The sequence below is a fragment of the Siphateles boraxobius genome, unplaced genomic scaffold (genome assembly GCF_051911475.1).
Source record: "Siphateles boraxobius isolate OS27281-9 unplaced genomic scaffold, OSU_SipBor_1 131, whole genome shotgun sequence".
Lineage (NCBI taxonomy): Eukaryota > Metazoa > Chordata > Actinopteri > Cypriniformes > Leuciscidae > Siphateles > Siphateles boraxobius.
In genome coordinates this window covers 614,676-631,766 of record NW_027508735.1, presented here as the reverse complement: position 1 = coordinate 631,766, position 17,091 = coordinate 614,676, and the positions used below count along the sequence as shown (strand labels likewise).

The 17,091-nt window shown below is 38.0% G+C and overlaps 1 protein-coding gene across 1 annotated transcript in view; it reads left to right on the top strand.

Annotated features, from left to right (window-relative positions):
- Window positions 1-11,850, top strand: part of LOC143737942 (C-Jun-amino-terminal kinase-interacting protein 4-like) — a 69,906-nt gene extending 58,056 nt beyond the window's left edge. Inside the window, exons 23-27 of the mRNA XM_077229747.1 lie at window positions 1,033-1,204; window positions 2,410-2,523; window positions 3,210-3,386; window positions 7,991-8,113; window positions 10,611-11,850. Of these exons, the coding sequence (XP_077085862.1) occupies window positions 1,033-1,204; window positions 2,410-2,523; window positions 3,210-3,386; window positions 7,991-8,113; window positions 10,611-10,729 (705 nt within the window). The 3' untranslated portion in view covers window positions 10,730-11,850. The remainder of the gene's footprint in view (window positions 1-1,032; window positions 1,205-2,409; window positions 2,524-3,209; window positions 3,387-7,990; window positions 8,114-10,610) is intronic.
- The last annotated feature ends 5,241 nt before the right edge of the window (window positions 11,851-17,091 follow it).

Genomic DNA, 17,091 nt, shown 5'->3' with positions numbered 1-17,091 from the left:
TGTTTCTTGAGCATCAAATCCTCATATTATAGTGATTTCTGAAGGATCATGTGACACTGAAGACTGGAGTAATGATGCTGAAAATACAGCTTTGATCACAGGAATAAATTACACTTTACTATATATTCACATAGAAAACTGCTGTTTTACATTCTAATAATATTTACCTGTATTTTTGATTAAATAAATGCAGCTTTGGTAAACAAAAGATACTTTTTTTTTTTTAAACAAAAAAAAATCTTGCCGACACCAAACTTTTAAATTATACTGTGAATATATTATGATTATTATTAAAGCATGTTTTTTAAAATCTATATTTTTATGTTTCAAAATGAGAACGTTCTATGGCTTCATGTTTACGATTCAAAATGCAAATTATAAAACGTTTCCAACTGGATGAGCTACATTTGAAGCCAGGGTAAAATGTCAATTAGTGTCTAATTCATTTCTATTAATCCAGTTCAAGCCGGCATGAAAGTAAGTTGCGCTGGTCTTTTCTTCCCTATATTATGACGTATATCCGAGTGAAACTCTTCAGGAACAAGAACAAATGTGGGCGGGGCTTGATTGTGTCTGTGGGGAATTGGTTGGATGGTTGTGGTTTGCTATTGGCTGATGTCATGTGAGTGACAGGTTATAGCCCCGCCCACATCATCAGAGAAGAGATGCTGCAAGAGGAACTTATTCTGATTCAAGATTATTAACACAATGATGATGTGCAGCGATAAATCATTTACAATAAACAATGCAAAACAACCAGAATTGTCAATTTTAATTTCATGAGTTAAATGGACTAGAGTGACTATAATGAACTATATTAATTAGAGGAAGATTTGTTTGTAATTTTTAATACTTTTCGGTGGCTTTTATCATAATACAGTGTTTGAGGGCGGGGCAAATCAAGCCAATCAAGATCACAGGCTGACATTATGCTAATTAGTTACAAACACTCTGTCGTCTGAGTCCATGAAAACCCCTTGCATGTGATTAAATCAGCGTAACACAATGCCTTATTTCTTCCCTTATGAATAGAAATCGTTCGACGCCCATCCCCGTAAGGAGAGTCAGGTGAGACAGCTGGCGTGGGACGGAGACGGCATCTGGGTGTCTATACGCCTGGACTCGACCCTCAGACTGTTCCACGCACACACACACCAGCATCTGCAGGACGTCGACATCGAGCCCTACGTCAGCAAGATGCTGGGTGAGGCTCCATTACTAAATAATTAAAGAGATCATGCAAATGATCTCATCTTTACTCACACTGACTCATGTCATTCCAAACCCATAAGACTAATGAAGATATTTTAAGCCCTTGTGCGACCTTATGTTTTGTTTTTGATGATTTTACCTGTTAATTCAATTCACATTTATTTGTGTAGCGCTTTTCACAATACACATCGTTTCAAAGCAGCTTTACAGAAAATGCATGAATCCAAATTACAATTACAATGATCGGTTAATGCCAGCTGCATACATTTTGTCACAGGTGTGTATTTTTATTGGAATTTTACTATTTCACCCCCATTTCCTTTAATAAATCTATTTTGCATTAGAGAAACAGAATTTTTCACTCAGGAGCTTAAGGACAAAAATCTCCCCATTGAAACAGCATAATTTTATAGTTAAACGGCCCTGGGATTAAAAATTGCAATCTTTAAGACTTTCAATCTGTTGGCAAGGCTCCAAAATGTACATTTTTACAAATTTTTTACCAGATGGTGCCATTTTCTCAGGTTCGGCCTTTAAAGAAAATAAATTATGCGTGTGTGTGTGTGTTGGTATGGACGTCAGAGTTTGGTTTGTATGAGTGTAATAAAAAATTGTGTGTGCAATATTTGAGAGAGAAAAACTAAAATGCAATCACTGTGTGACTAGTGGAGTTTTACTGGCATCTAATGGGGAAAATATGTTACTGCGCCCAAACAAAATCTTTTTTGAGATATCAACTTCAAATTTGGAACGCAACTTGTTTAGATTTATGGCTTTGGTTTTCTAGCAGTTTTAGAGTTCAACATGTTTCATAAAATATATATTTTATATAAAATAATGTTCATAAATAAATTTCACACACTTAAACCTCTATAACTTAACTTAAAACCTAACTCTAAACTTTTTTTTTTCTTCAACAATAATCTGCCTAGTGTCTTTTCTTTAAAAAGAGACCACATTTAAGTATGTGCTCCCAAGCCTCATTTTTTTTTTTTTTTGACATGGACATTTTTTTCCGCTATGGACCTATGTTGTAACTTTTTTTTAATTGACGCACACGGGTTAAATTGTTCACCTAAATCTCTGATGCTTCATAACATGGGTTTGGATCAACATGAGGCAGAGTAAATGATGAGAGAATTTGAATTTTTGTCTATTCATGCCGTTTAAATGTCTGATGTTATATGTGTGTTTTAGGCACCGGTAAACTGGGCTTTTCTTTTGTGAGAATCACGGCGCTGATGGTTTCATGCAATCGCCTGTGGGTCGGTACCGGAAACGGCGTCATCATCTCCATCCCTCTATCTGAGAGTGAGTGCGTCAGCCAATCATGTCATCCACTGTTATTCAGACTCCTTCAACATTTCTCACATTATCACAGTTTATTCGCTATAGTTTAGAAAATGGTAATAAAATCTGACAAGAACTCAGTTGATTTTTCACTGGTTTTGTCCGTCCTTCTGTTAGACTCTCACACATGAATTATGTTGAATATCTGTCAGCTGTTAAATTTAACTACACAATTAGATAATACCAGTTTAGCTCAACCAATCACCAAGCAATGCTTCATGTTGTTCAGTCTGTGCTGTAAAAAGCTGCATTAGTTATTAAAGAACAAACACTTCAGCAAAACATGATCAGCTCAAAGTGTCCCAATCATTTTTGGTCCTAAATTTTAATGGTAGTCACTGTATGAAGAATTTTTGGGTATAATATGTCCTTATTTTGCTCTCCTCACTTACATAAATTAACTATAGTGTCCTGCACACACTAGTACAAAATTATCAAAAATGATATCATGTGTCTGAATCATTTTTGGTTTGACTGTACATGTCAACTTATTCTACTAACCCGAAACCTAACGGTCTACTAATACTCTAATGAGAGTTAGTTGTATTATAGTTAATAGAATGTCTAAAGTGGACCATTGAAATAAAGTGCAACCTCAGGGACCAAAAGTTTGACATTTTAACATGTGCTTTTTATTCCTAAAACAGGAAGTAAAGATACGTCAGCGTCGTCGAATCGTCCAGGCGGTGCGATCCGAGTCTACGGAGACGAGAGCAGTGATAAAGTGACGGCGGGCACGTTTGTGCCCTTCTGCTCGATGGCACACGCACAACTGTGTTTCCACGGGCACAGAGACGCCGTCAAGTTCTTCACCGCAGTCCCAGGTACAAGACTTCACCAAACAATAGCCACAGGTTGTCAATTTAACGGCAACACTTAACAATAAGGTTCATTAGTTAAAGCTGCAGTGTGTAAGTTTTAGAGGCATCTAGTGGTGAGGTTGTGTATTGCACCCAACAGAAGTTACCCGTGGTGTATGTAGACAGAAGCGGCTCATTCTACGGTAATAAATACATAACGGTTCATTATGTAAGGCCTTTATACACCACTGAAAACATAGTTATGTATATGATATTGCATTTCTGTTAACAGATCCTCCTAAATATTACACAATGCACCTTTAACATTAGTTAATGTATAAACTAACATGAACTAACTATGAGGAATACATTTGTTACAGTATTTGTTCACTTTTGTTAATGTTAGTTAATAAAAATACAGCCGTTCATTGTTTGTTCATGTTATTTCACAGTAGGGCTGAAACAATTAATCGATTTAATCGATTAAAATCGATTATTAAAATAGTTGTCAACTAATTTAGTCATCGATTAGTTGCTAAATAACTTTTATTTGCCGTAAGCGGCTCATTTCGTAAACATTTTAAATCTGCGGTGACCAAAGTGTGTAATGAGTCACCGGAGGTTTTACTCAGCCAGTACAGCAGGAGAAGTAGCGAATAGCCAATAGCTGGCCTCGTTTTATGTCACGTGCTTCCCGCACAGCGGCTCTGCGTCTCTGCAGTATTCAGCGAGACAGCGGAGGCAGTGGAGTAAGCTCGAGAAAGAGAGAAAAAAGCGGAAGATAAAACTAATCGAACGAATAAACCAACAAATATATAAATGAATGAATGAAATAAATAGATGTTCAGCTTCTCATCTGCGGTGATGCGTGTTGCAGTAGCGCCGTCATATCTGGCTATAAAATTACATATAGCCTATATAACACGCTCTCACATGTTGTTGTTTTTTAGCATTTTTGGGAGGAGTAAAATTTACATGTGGTTTCAACAACCAGATGCATTTACACTTGTCCAGTTTGGTCTGGAATGAGTGTCAGATCTCCTCCTGAAGTGGTTTGATCAGATTCAAATCCGTCTCGAATGCGATTCGGAGGGCATTTACACCTGGTCTTTTCACAATCAGATCGCTATCCGGTCTGAGAAAACAATGCTACTGTGTAAACAGCTTTGTTTACTAACTTCGGGACAGTCAGACTAGATCTATTGTGTCTCGAGCATCAGTTGCGCAATCAGTTCGCTCGCAACATAAGTTATGGATTAAAATAGCGCTACCAAAGAAATTAAAACGCTGTTTACAAAGTGAAGCACCAAATATAAAGGCAGTTAATAACAGCAGCAGTAAAAGATTGTTTTTTAGTCACTGTAGTCAGTTGTTTTCAGCGAACGCTTGTGCACTAATGCATCATTTTTCCTGTCCTTTACTCAAGCCTGTTAGCTTGCTGCGTACCTCCATTTAGAGCTTTAATCGGGCCTTAAAAGTTAGGCCCGACAAGGCCCGAGCCCGACGGAATTCGGCCCGAGCCCGACAAGTACAATTTGATTGATAGCTTTTTAAAAGCCCGAACCCGTTTACAGCCCGACATTATTCAAATGTGCGCACGCACACAGCTCTTTTGCCTTTTGTCAAGTCAAGTCAAGAATGAGTCATTTTATTTATACATTTTTAACATCATTTATTTATGACTAAGGTATAGGGAATTTGGAAGGAACAAAGAAATAAAATAAGTCCTCGGTAACATCTCAGGCTCAGCATATGCCGCATACACACATAGCCTATAAATAGGCCTACGTGCCTATAAAAATTAGTCTTTCTTAAAAAATTAAATCAAGATAAATTCTAAACTAAGATTTGTACTTGGCAATAACGAAATAAAACGAAAAGTTTCATAAAATTGAGATTATGCCTAAGACAAACGAAAACGGGACTTGCTTGAGGCCGACTCTCTCCACAATAAAGCGTCTTTATAGGAGACTTTCTTAACAAATTAAATTAAGATCAATTCTAAATTAAGATGCGTGTTTGGCAATAACAAAATTAAGATAAAGATGCAGGCTTTGCTTCTCTCTCCACGATCCGCGGCCACAAAAAATGCGACGGTGAACAGCAGCTGAAATTTAATAAAAGAATAATGCCAACATTAGCCTGTAGCCTATGCTCTGCTGTATGTATACATTATGGATTATGGATTATGCATTTAAGACTAAATTAATATTTAGTTATAATTTGAAAAACCTTTACTCACCAAGATTAGGCTACATGTTTTTGTGGAGGAAAATTATTGAATCCACTGTAGATGGCTTCAGCGCGGTCCTGCGCTCACTGATGGTGCGTCCAGCAGCACTGAACACCCTTTCACTGCTGCTGCTACTGGCCGGGATGCATAGTACTGATCTGGCTAATTTTGCAAGTTTTGGGTAGGATGGATTGTTGGCCTTCCACCAGCCAAGAACATCCATTTCATTTCCCATGACAGCAGCCATTTCAATGTAGCGAGTGACCTCGTCATCTTCCCACTCAGCTTGCCTTACATTTTCCCACTCCGCAAAATTCGCCCTTTTTGCCAGGGGACTGTCACTGGGTTCGACTCCGGAGAGCTCTGGTTCTCGAATCTCCACATCTGGTGCACCTGCAGCCATGGCTTGCAGAAGAGTGCGGACATGAGCATGTACGGCATTCCTGTCTGAATGTGATAACATTCTCAGCTGATTAAATTTTGGCCAGAGGAATGTTGCGATCTTGTGAAGGTCCTGTATGATCACTTTACGCGCGAGCCAGTCTTCGTGCCGTTTACGCACGACAGCTTGCTGAGGGGAGTCCAGGACATTGGGCTGACAGTGGCGTTTCAGTTTCTCACTCCAGAGACACACACTATTAAGTGTTGGATACTTGTCTCCCTCAAGTTCCCGCTGTGCTTCATAGAACGGCTTCAGAAAGTTTATCAAAAAGTCCAGTGTGTCTGGTGCTATTTTCTCAATGCGCGCGCTGCGCTCTCTCCTCGCGCCTCCAGCTTTTCATGGAGCTCATGATAAATGGCCTGTATAGAAGTCAGTGTGAGGTACACCGTACTGAACCGAGTGTCTCCCATTTGCAGCAATGTTGTTGACAGTTGTGCAGCCAACCCCGACTGTTTAACGTACCTCACTAGTGATTTAGCAGCCGAAATGGTATCTCCTATGTCCGGAGCACCGTCGGCTTTGGATAACTCGGCAATGTCGAGTCCATGGCGCAGTACCGTATTGATGAGATGGTCAATGCAGTCCAATCTCTGGTATGGCCGCAGAGCTAATTTAATGTTTGCCCCCTCATCGGTCACCCAAACAATTTTGCTGAGAGAGGAAGCGTCAAGGCCAAACTTTGTCACCAGTAGTTTCAGTATCTCCCGTCTGATATTTTCTCCCGTCTTTGCCTCTTCCAAAGGGAACATTGTAGTTGTCAGGGTTTTATTCACCAGTTCCATATCCTCATTTATGAAATGGCATGTGATTGTCAAATAACTAATCTTCCGATAATCCTCTGTCCACATGTCCGTGGTCATTGCGACTGTGCCATCATTTAACAAAGTCTTAAGTTTCTGCACTAAAGCTTCCCTCTTTTCTTCTGCCATGTCAGTGCACCTCTTCGCAACTGTCACATGGCTGGGAATAACAGAATTTACGGGAACCCTCCCATATGCAGCCCCGACATTAATTAGTTCTTGCGCCAGCTCTTCAAACCCCTTACCATTTACGATATTAAAAGGCCTAATGTCTTTACAGCAAAAGCTTACACACTTCTCCGTCACCGTTTGTTTCACCTTTGCAGGGATGGGTTTTGATGCTGTAACAAACGACGTGATTGTAGTTTGATCCTGGGCACTGGCAGGTGTTGAACAGCTTCGATCAACATGCCTTTTCAGCGACGAATTCCCTGTCGTTTTGCTGTCGACGGGACCCGACGGGTTCGGGCAAAGATCTTCAGCTCTACCTCCATTTCGTTCTCTTTTTATAGCATTTGTCTACTATTAAGTTTTAATTGTTTTTCAAACGCAATCTACTGCGGCTCTACTACGTTCTCATGCTTGTTTTCAGTCTTTCTATATTTAATTTATCAATATATTAAGGTTTAAAATGTAAAAAATAAACATTATATTAGTAATGTATGTGTGTATGTGCGGCTTTTGCACTTTTTAAAGTAAACTTTTACACATATATACACTGATTTAGGGTTTTATTTAGTTATAATAAACAATCAATCAAATTAAATTTTCTAAAAACTTTTATCCGATTAATCGATTATCGAAATAATCGTTAGTTGCAGCCCTAGTTCACAGTGCATTAAATGATGTTAACAAAATTTTAATACTGTTAACAAGATTTTAATAAAGTATTAGTAAATGCTGAAATTAACATTAACAAATGCTTTATAAGTGCAGTTCATTATTACTTCATGCTAACTAATGTAGTTAAGTAATGTTAACTTTATTGTAAAGTGTTACCAATTTAACTGAGACTGAAATGAAAGTTTTAAGTAGTTTTACTATATCGAATCAAAATTTGATTCAGAATCAAGAATCATGACTCCTAGAATCGAATCGCGAGACTCCAGTCGACTCCCGCCCCTAGTGAAGTGGTGTTTTTGCTGTTTTGCAGGTCAGGTGGTTTCGTCCACAGGCTCGGGTGTCGAGGCGAGCGCTGACGAGTCTCCCACACCCGATCTGATCAGATCTGTGCTGGTCATGAGCGGAGGAGAGGGGTACATCGACTTCAGGATGGGTGAGTCGCATCACTGATGATTACACAACATTCACCGTTCCGTTTCGATTCACAAGCTTGTGATTTGATTCAGTTCCGATATGGATATATACAGGGTTTGAAATTAACTTTTTCACTCATCGGTCAATTTGGCTACTCAATATTTAAGTTACCGGGTATTCAGAAATTCTACTAGCAAAATAAAAAAGAAATTAACCAGATTAACTACGTCACAGCTGTATGTATATATATATATATATATATATAAAATGTATGAAATCCAAATTTTACGTCAATGTCTTTTCTGTTCACCAAATGCTTTTTAATCTTTTGCTTCAATGCAAATGAACAAGTGTGCTGTTATTTGTTGCGTAATGAAGTATGTGTTCAAGTAAGCCAGATATGAGCAGATTCTGTGCAATACGCTGTATTTAATATATCATCATGATCATTATTTGCGCTAAATCTGCACATATTTGGCAACATGAACTTCCCCAGCAAAAGGAGTAAAGATAATAAGTAACACACCTCATGATTTAACAGATTATTTATATATATATATATATATATATATATATATAATAAATAATCATGTACAGAACATGTCAGTTTTTTTGCAAGGAAAAAAATCTTTGCTGGTACATTACTAATATTAACTGATTAGGCAAAAATATAGGAATATGTAATGTAGTGCATAAATGATCATAACACTCCTCTAGAGTTATTTCTCTATCTGACTATTGAGTTTCTGGTCGTTGAATGGCTTTTCTGAGGTAAATGTGGCATTACATGATATTGTTGCCAAGTTGTTTTATTGACGGTTAAACACTGATTGATGGATTATGATTGATGATGATTTCAGGAAGTTGTTCTGTTTCTTTCATCATTCCTTCTGATGTTCATTGATGTTTATTTGCTGCTGTAACTAGTAGTGAAGAAGAAGAGATGATCGGTTCATCTGAGGCGCTACAGCTATCATTTATTGACAAAATTTCCTAATAAAATAATAATTTGAAAACACAAAGATTGTTGAATGACAGGCACTACAAACCATGTTCATTCCTCAATTGAAAACAGCAACTTGGGATCGATTTTTGGTATTTAAAGGCCTGGTTGATTATGATTTCACTTTTCTAACTTGAGTTAGTGTGTAATGTTGCTGTTTGAGCATAAACAACATCTGCAAAGTTACGACACTCACAGTTCAAAGCAAAGGGAGATATTTGCTTTTACAGAAATCGTTTTTTAAGGACTACAACAAACCGCTGGTAAGAACTACACGAGCTTCTTCACGGGTTAGTGACATCTTTGTCTGACTCCGGTTTGAACTAGAGGCTGACATTTTTTCGGGAATCCCACGGGTCACGGGATTCCCGTGGGATTCCTGCAGGATGGGAGTCATCTTTGCTATCAATCACGGGATTTGGACGGTACAGGATAAATGGTTAACGGGAGCAGACGGGAGCGGGAATCAACCAAAAGCAAAGACGACAAAAAAAGAAAAAAGTAAATGCATCATTTTGTAGTTTCCTTTTAATACGCCTACAATGTAACACAATTAAAAATTAACTACACGACCCAGCCGTCCCAGAAGGCATCAGTGCTTTTTGTCACGGCTTACCGCCGAAATTCAAAGAGCAGTGATGGAGGGAGCTAACAGCCGCGGAGAAGTCGATGTGGCAAAAAATGATTTACAGCGCAAAGTCAGAAGTAATGACATGTCTATTAAGTTCACAGAACTGGTCGGAAAGTCTGAAATATTAATTAAGTTTATGAGAGTAGAATGTGACGGTGATAGCACAATGTACGCTGCTTGTAAGACATGCTTAGTCTTAGTCAAGTACGCAAGTGATTCAGACGAGCGGTCTGAAGAAGCACACTTGCAAGGCAAATTCGGGAAAGAATCAGGCAAGCATCGCTTCGTTCATCAAGCGAAAATTGCCGTATATGGGAGCGGTACAGGAGCGGGAGTCAGTTTAAACAGGAGCGGGATGGGATTGGGAGTCAATTTACCAGGAGCGGGATGGGATGGGATTATTTTTTAAACTTTGGTCTGGGAGTGGGACGGGACAAGATTTCTTTCTATGGGAGTGGGACGGGACAGGAGTGAAAATCCACTCCCGTGTCATCCTCTAGTTTGAACACAAAAGGCTAAAGGGTTTTTAAATTTTCAGTGCATGTGTGTGTGTGTGTGAGAGGTAAAAGGACTCGAGCTCTTGAAGCTCCGCCCCCTGTGCCGGGAGCAGCAGCTCATTTGCATTTAAAGGGACACACAAAAATGGCAGGTTTTTGCTCACACTCAAAAAGGGACACATTTAACATGCTATAACAAAATTTAGCTAAAACTTCACATACATACTCTGGGGACATCAGAGACTTATTTTGAAACTTGTGAAAAGGGTATTATAGGAAACTATAACTATAAATTTATATTTTCAACCCCAGCTCCACTGATATTACTGGAAATGAAAGCCTGATTACTAACACTTTTCTTCTCTCTGTGTCTTTCAAATCGTAGGGGATGAAGGAGGAGACACAGAAAATCTGGATGAACCCACACTCAAACTACAGCCCTTTCTGGCCAAAGCTGAGCGCAGTCACCTGATCGTGTGGCAGGTCATGGCCAATGAGGAGTGACGTCATCTGATCATGTGACAGGTCATGGCCAATGAGGAGGGAACCTTTCTCACTCAGTTCTGCTTTCAGATGTTTTAAGCATTGGCTTATAGTATTTCTCTCATGCAAATCATGATTATCGGCGGTTCGGTGTGTTTTCTGAGGCGAAAGCGCAACTGACCACAATGCACTGCATAATTGAGGTTTCGTGTTGGGTGTAAACGGTTTTGTTTGTGGGAAGAAAAGGTTTCACAGATTGAAAGCACTATGAGCTCTAAAGCAATATCCTCATATGAATGTCACCAAAGGACACAGAAAAGTAGATTTTATAGTCCATGAATGGACAAATAAGCATCTAAAGAAGATTTTCTCACTGCGATCATGTCAAAAACTTTACGTTGTGCTCGTCCGCCTTCTTTTTTAACACTAGAGCAGTTTTTGCAGGAAAGCGATGTGTAGATAAACGAGCAGAGACAAAGGCATATTTTTATGAGACTTTTGTACGCGTCTTTTAGACTGTAATCTGCTGATTCTGCTGGGTTTGTCCTCGCGCAAACTACCCATTGCAGTATTTATTTCTACGAACAAGCATTTGCAGTTCAGAATGTAACTCTGTACATTGAATATAAATATATAAAAATACAAATATGTATATGAAACGTAGACTGCTTGATTTTAGTCTTTTTTTAAACGTGATTGATGATGTAAATCAGGTGGATTGATCGAGTGTGGATGGATCAATCTTAACACGCTACAGAAATGTACCTTCAATGATCTATGCACTATTTTTTTTAAAGACTGCAGGGGTGCGTGTGTGTGTACGTGTGCATGTGTGTGTTGTGTTTAGATGAGTGTGTTTGTGCAACAGGAAGAGTGAACCGTCCCATGATGACATCATCGTTACCCAGAGTCCCATTAATATGTCCATCCTTCTCATCTTAGCCTTAATCTATTAAACTGACATTTTTGGGGAACTTGCTGTGTTTTACTGTTGTTGTTGTTATTATTATTATTATTATTATTATAATGTGCAATTTACAGGATGATTTATAGATGCACATAAAATGTAGATCAAGATTGTCCTTTACTGAGAAGAAACCATAAAGCAATTCATAAATAAAGGAAAGCAAACATCAAGTAAATCATTACGGTTTGTTCATTGCATCTGATGGCCAATAAGTCACTGCATAACATGCAAAAAAAAAAAAAAAAAAATTATATATATATATATATTTGGACACTTAATGTCTGGATTTCATTGCATTAGAAAAGAAAAAAGGTTCTAAAACGAAGTCTAGCATTCTTGACTCAATTTTAAAGTCATTTGTGTTAGAAATGTTCTTTGTTCATAGAAATAATTTTTGTAATTTCGGATCCGGAAACAAAGCCAATTGAGTTTTGGGATGAATCAGTTGAGTGAATGATTCAAATGTTTCGTTCACACTTGCATAAGGACGTAACCTGCAGAAAGAATCAAATATGGCTCAGAAAAGTGAAATTAGTTCGGAACAAATATCTCTAGCATTGTTTGCAGACGCCTGTTGGTTTGAGATTTCGTTATACAATGTCGTTCCACAACACATTAAACCAGTTGTTATGTATTACAGGTTCTCTAAAATGTTTAAATATGAAAATGAAGCATTATCTAATTAAATATGCACCTATTTGTATACATTTCCAGAAGGGAAATCTGAACATTGGGTAAAGCCAGGTTCATAATTATTTTTTGATTTTGCTGACAAATTAGAGTTAAAGGTTCTCTTTTAACACTCAATAAATTAATAAAATCCTATTTTTAGAAATTAAATGTAATATAAATCAGGCAAATGATATATGAACAAGCCTTCAGAATATATAGATATGAATCAAACAAAAGTTTGGTGTGTGTGAAGCTGCTGAAGTGGAGATTTCTGACTATAACTCGTCGCCTCTAAAGAGATGCAGTGATATTGAGATTTACAGACGAAAATATGCAACGTGTAATAAAATACACACTTGTATGTATATTTTTTGAAAGCAAAGCAGACCTCAAAACTGACCATTGATTTGCCTGTAGTGTCGAAATATATTCTACAGTATTGGAGCAAAACCTTTCATCAAAGTTATACATGAATTTTGAACAAAACCATCTTAGGACAGTTTTTTGATCCACTTCAGATGTTGACTACTGTAGTTCCTCCAATATGAGCCAGTTGATGAGCTGTGTGTCACACACACACTCAGTGTTGTTTGAGTGTGTTTTTTCACGTGTGTGTGTGTGTGTGTGTGTGTGTGTGTGTGTGTGTGTGTGTGTGTGTTTCTGGCCGCAGGAGGGCAGCAGAGAGTCACTGAATTACTGCCTTTCAAATGACATTCAGTGAGGAAGAGCTGCTCCTCCCCCTTCTGCGATTGGCTGATGGCTGAGTACAAACAGTACATGTTCTGACACACACACACACACACACACACACACACTATTGAACTTCTGAATCAGCACTGAGGCATTCAGTGACTGTGAGGGAAGCTCTGAACTCAACTGATCTAGTACTTATGAGGCGTTTAACTTGCAACCTTCACGATAATCATCTAATTTTTTCTTCAAGTTTGATTAAAATCAGTTGCATAAAAAGGTGGATCAGTCTCATTTGAAGCAGGAGAGACTGATTACCTTTGGTCAAACTAGTTTTTAAAGTAGCAGTGAAATCAAAATCAAATCTTTTAATGTTGTTTATATGTCTGTGTGGTGTTTTTAATATGTTTAAAGACAAACCATGTGTAAATTCATAAGTCGAGTATTTTCTGCTTAAAACTGCAGTGAAACCAAGACAGTCTTAAAAACACGGTTTGAAATCGCTGGTGTTTCTGACGTCACAAACCAGTGTTGTAGTCGAGACCAGCTCACTCGAGTCCGAGTTCAGAGAGGTTGGATTACCTAATTTACTTTTATTTACTTAGAGTGATAATAATTTTTAAACCAATCTCACTCTAAGTTAAAGGCCACATTGTAGGCGGTGTTAAGGTAATTTTATTACAATTATGACTGGTCACTTGTCAGTATTAAGTGCTCTTGTCCACACAACATCATTGTACCACTATATACATCCACATAACATTTCTAGTACACATAACATTACTGTACCACATCATATAGTATTCATTTTATTATTTGGTTTTCTCTAAAAGTAGTCCCTACACCGAACTAACTACGCATTAGCTGTCAAAATGCTAACAAATTTTGAGTTCTTACTCTTACCTTTCTTTGTGCTTTCGCTCCACATGACGGTGAAAATTAGAAGTTGTTCCCTTTGCTTCGGTAATTGAAGTACCGCAGAATGCACATGTCGCAGAGTGTTTGCTTTTTAAAGTCTTCCTGCATATGAATTCTACTTTGTGGCTCTTATATGCAAAGGGAATAATGGATGATTTATCAGACATGTTCAACACATAGTTGAGCTAGAGGCTCATCCTGACGTGACCCGAGTCCTGCTGCCTTTGCGCTAACGTTAGTCTCAAGTCATGAGAAAATCACCAATCCTTGGACGGGTCAATCAAACATCAATTTAAAGAAATATTAACATACAGTAATAATCATGAAAAATATTTTGATTTGGACTCGAGTGGACTCGGGAATAAGTCCGAGTCCTAATATTTCCGAGTACGAGTCAATATGAGTCAAAATGCTCACGAATCCATGACTAGACCAAGATCATTAAAATATGGTCTCGAGAGACCGAGAACAAGAACGAGTACTACAACACTGTCAGGGTTTTTTTTTTTTTATTCAATATTATTAACAATATAATACAACAACATCTGTTTATGCCAGGGTTGATACACAAAATACACTACTAAACAGACATACAAGACAAACAATAACCATAAAATAAAAATAAAACAAGACCAAATTATATAAAAGGATGCAAATTAAACATATTTAGAGAGTACAAGATCTGTCTCAATAGCCTTTCTATTTTTAAGACCTCTTACAGTGGTGTGATATTGTTTTAGCTCTGCTAAAAGGTGTTCAAAATTTGGTTTGGACTCTGCCCATTTCTTCTTATGAATATGGAATTTTCCTAAGACTAAAAACAATTGGACAAAAAAAGAAAAATCCTTATCTGTTCCACCATCTTCGAAGTAAATAAAAACATCTTTTCCCCTCAATGTTAAAGTTTGTCCCGTTTTACGTCTTATATAGTTTTCAACATCTCTCCAAAATATCTTACTGTATGTACAATCATAAAACAGATGACAAATTGTTTCATCATAATTACCACAAAAGGTACAGGAATATTCAATATCAATTTTAAATCTCTCTAAAGTTTTCTTTGCTGGGTATATTCTATGTACAATTTTATAAGACACCTCCTTTATTTTATTATTTAAGAGGAACTTGTCCCCAATTAACCACATTCTTTCCCATTTGATTTCTTCAAACTGAGAAGCCCAAAAGGATCGTGCTGCAGGAAGTGTTTTAGTGTGCTTTAGATTCCTAATGTATTTGTTTGGACATTTTTTGGTAGTGATGTCAATGTCGCCAAGGAAAATTTCTTGTGTAGTCAAATAACTGCCACTTACAACAGTTGAGTTATATTTTAAAAACTGAATGATATTTCTTGGCACAGCATCAAAAACGATAGCATATTCCCTAGGGGAGACAGGACATTTTGCTTTTGAAAGAAACTCGTCGTATGCTAGTAACTGACCTTCTGTGTTCATGAGTTGTTCAACTAATAGAATGTTGTTATCAACCCATCTTTGGTAAGATATAGATTTATTTTTATATTGAATATTCCTGTTGTTCCAAATATAACATTTCGTGGGAGAAATATTGTGTTTGTAGTCCATTTTCCAGGCTAACAGGGCATGAACACTGTCAGGGTTGCCAACTCTCACGCATCTGGCGTGACACTCATGCATTCAGCCTCAATCTCACGGTCTCACGCTCAACAATGAAATCTCACGCTTAATTAGCAGGGGCGTGTCTAGAAGGGGGGCACGGGGTGGCACTGCCCCCCCTGGAATATGATTGGCCCCCCCTGGTGCCCCCCAACATCATTGGGCTAGATTTACTGTCAACCTGACAATGCCCAACGCCATTGGATCAGAGCGCTGTCAATCACTGCTTGATTTGCGATTCGCAAAGCGGAATCACAGGTCCGCGCTTTTCAAACAGTAGGAGAGAGAGACACATCGACACGTCACTGTTTATGGAATATACACATTCAATTACAGTATATATTTTGAAATATGTGTGATTTATCAAACCAGTAACGTTAGATTAGCTAATGTATCTTTGGCAGACTGAATAGAGATGACTTGACAGTGTTATTCTGCGGCAGCGCACACGACTACATAAATATAGATACATATTACTTTATCTTTTGTTTTAAAGACTAAAGGCACTATAATCTTTTTCCAAAAAAGCAGAGCCGTGGTAAACATTAAAATGTGAGAACTTTACATGCAACTCTAATTTATACTGAATGGGTTTTTGTTTATTTTTACACCGCAACAGGACATCCAAGGTTTCTTTAAGAAGAAACCATGTCCATCTCATGAAAGTGCGTATCTATACCACACGCCATTATTTCTCGCGACATTTATACGCGAAAAATGATTTTAGCTTGCATATGTTACGCACTAAAAACCCCTTGGGTACGTAGGATTAGGGGTGTGGAATGCGTGCGTATCGCCATAAAGTGTGTATCAAGCACGCAAAAACTATTTTTGGCGTATAAATGACATGAGAAATAACATTCGTTGTATAGATACGCACTTTGATGAGATCGGGCTCACCATGTCAGAGACAGATTTCATGCAGAGAACGTTCGTCGACACACACACACACACACATTCAATGTTTGTGTTGAGAATAAAGCCAATTTTTACATTAAAGAATTTTAACATTAAAATAATGTTAAATTACTAATTAATAGGTGATGTTTTTTATTTATTAGAACAAAACTGTGTGGTCCAATCCATGTAAAATACTAAATGATTTTCAGGCTCTTGTTCAGTTCCACATTTAATACCATAGGGCACTGGGCACTGCAAAGATTTTTTAAATCGTGCTTAATATTTTCTAAACAAGTATTTATTTCCAGTTGAATTTTCTGATTTCCCATGGGCCCCCCCTGACTGGTTCTTGGTCCCCCCTGTGCCCCCCCTTTACTATAAGCAAGTTCAGGCTCTTAACTATTGATTGGACCACTGCATTTTCTCACGCAGAGAAAAATCGCGGACAAAGAGGACACTGACACCGACAGACTAGACAGAGAAGGTTACTTTTGATATGGAACAAATTCTCAGGTGTCAGCTGACATTCAGAAACCCTTCCTGAGTCTCTCCGTAAAGCTGCACTCGCTACGGGTTATTCTGGGATTCTGGATGAGTGAGATTGG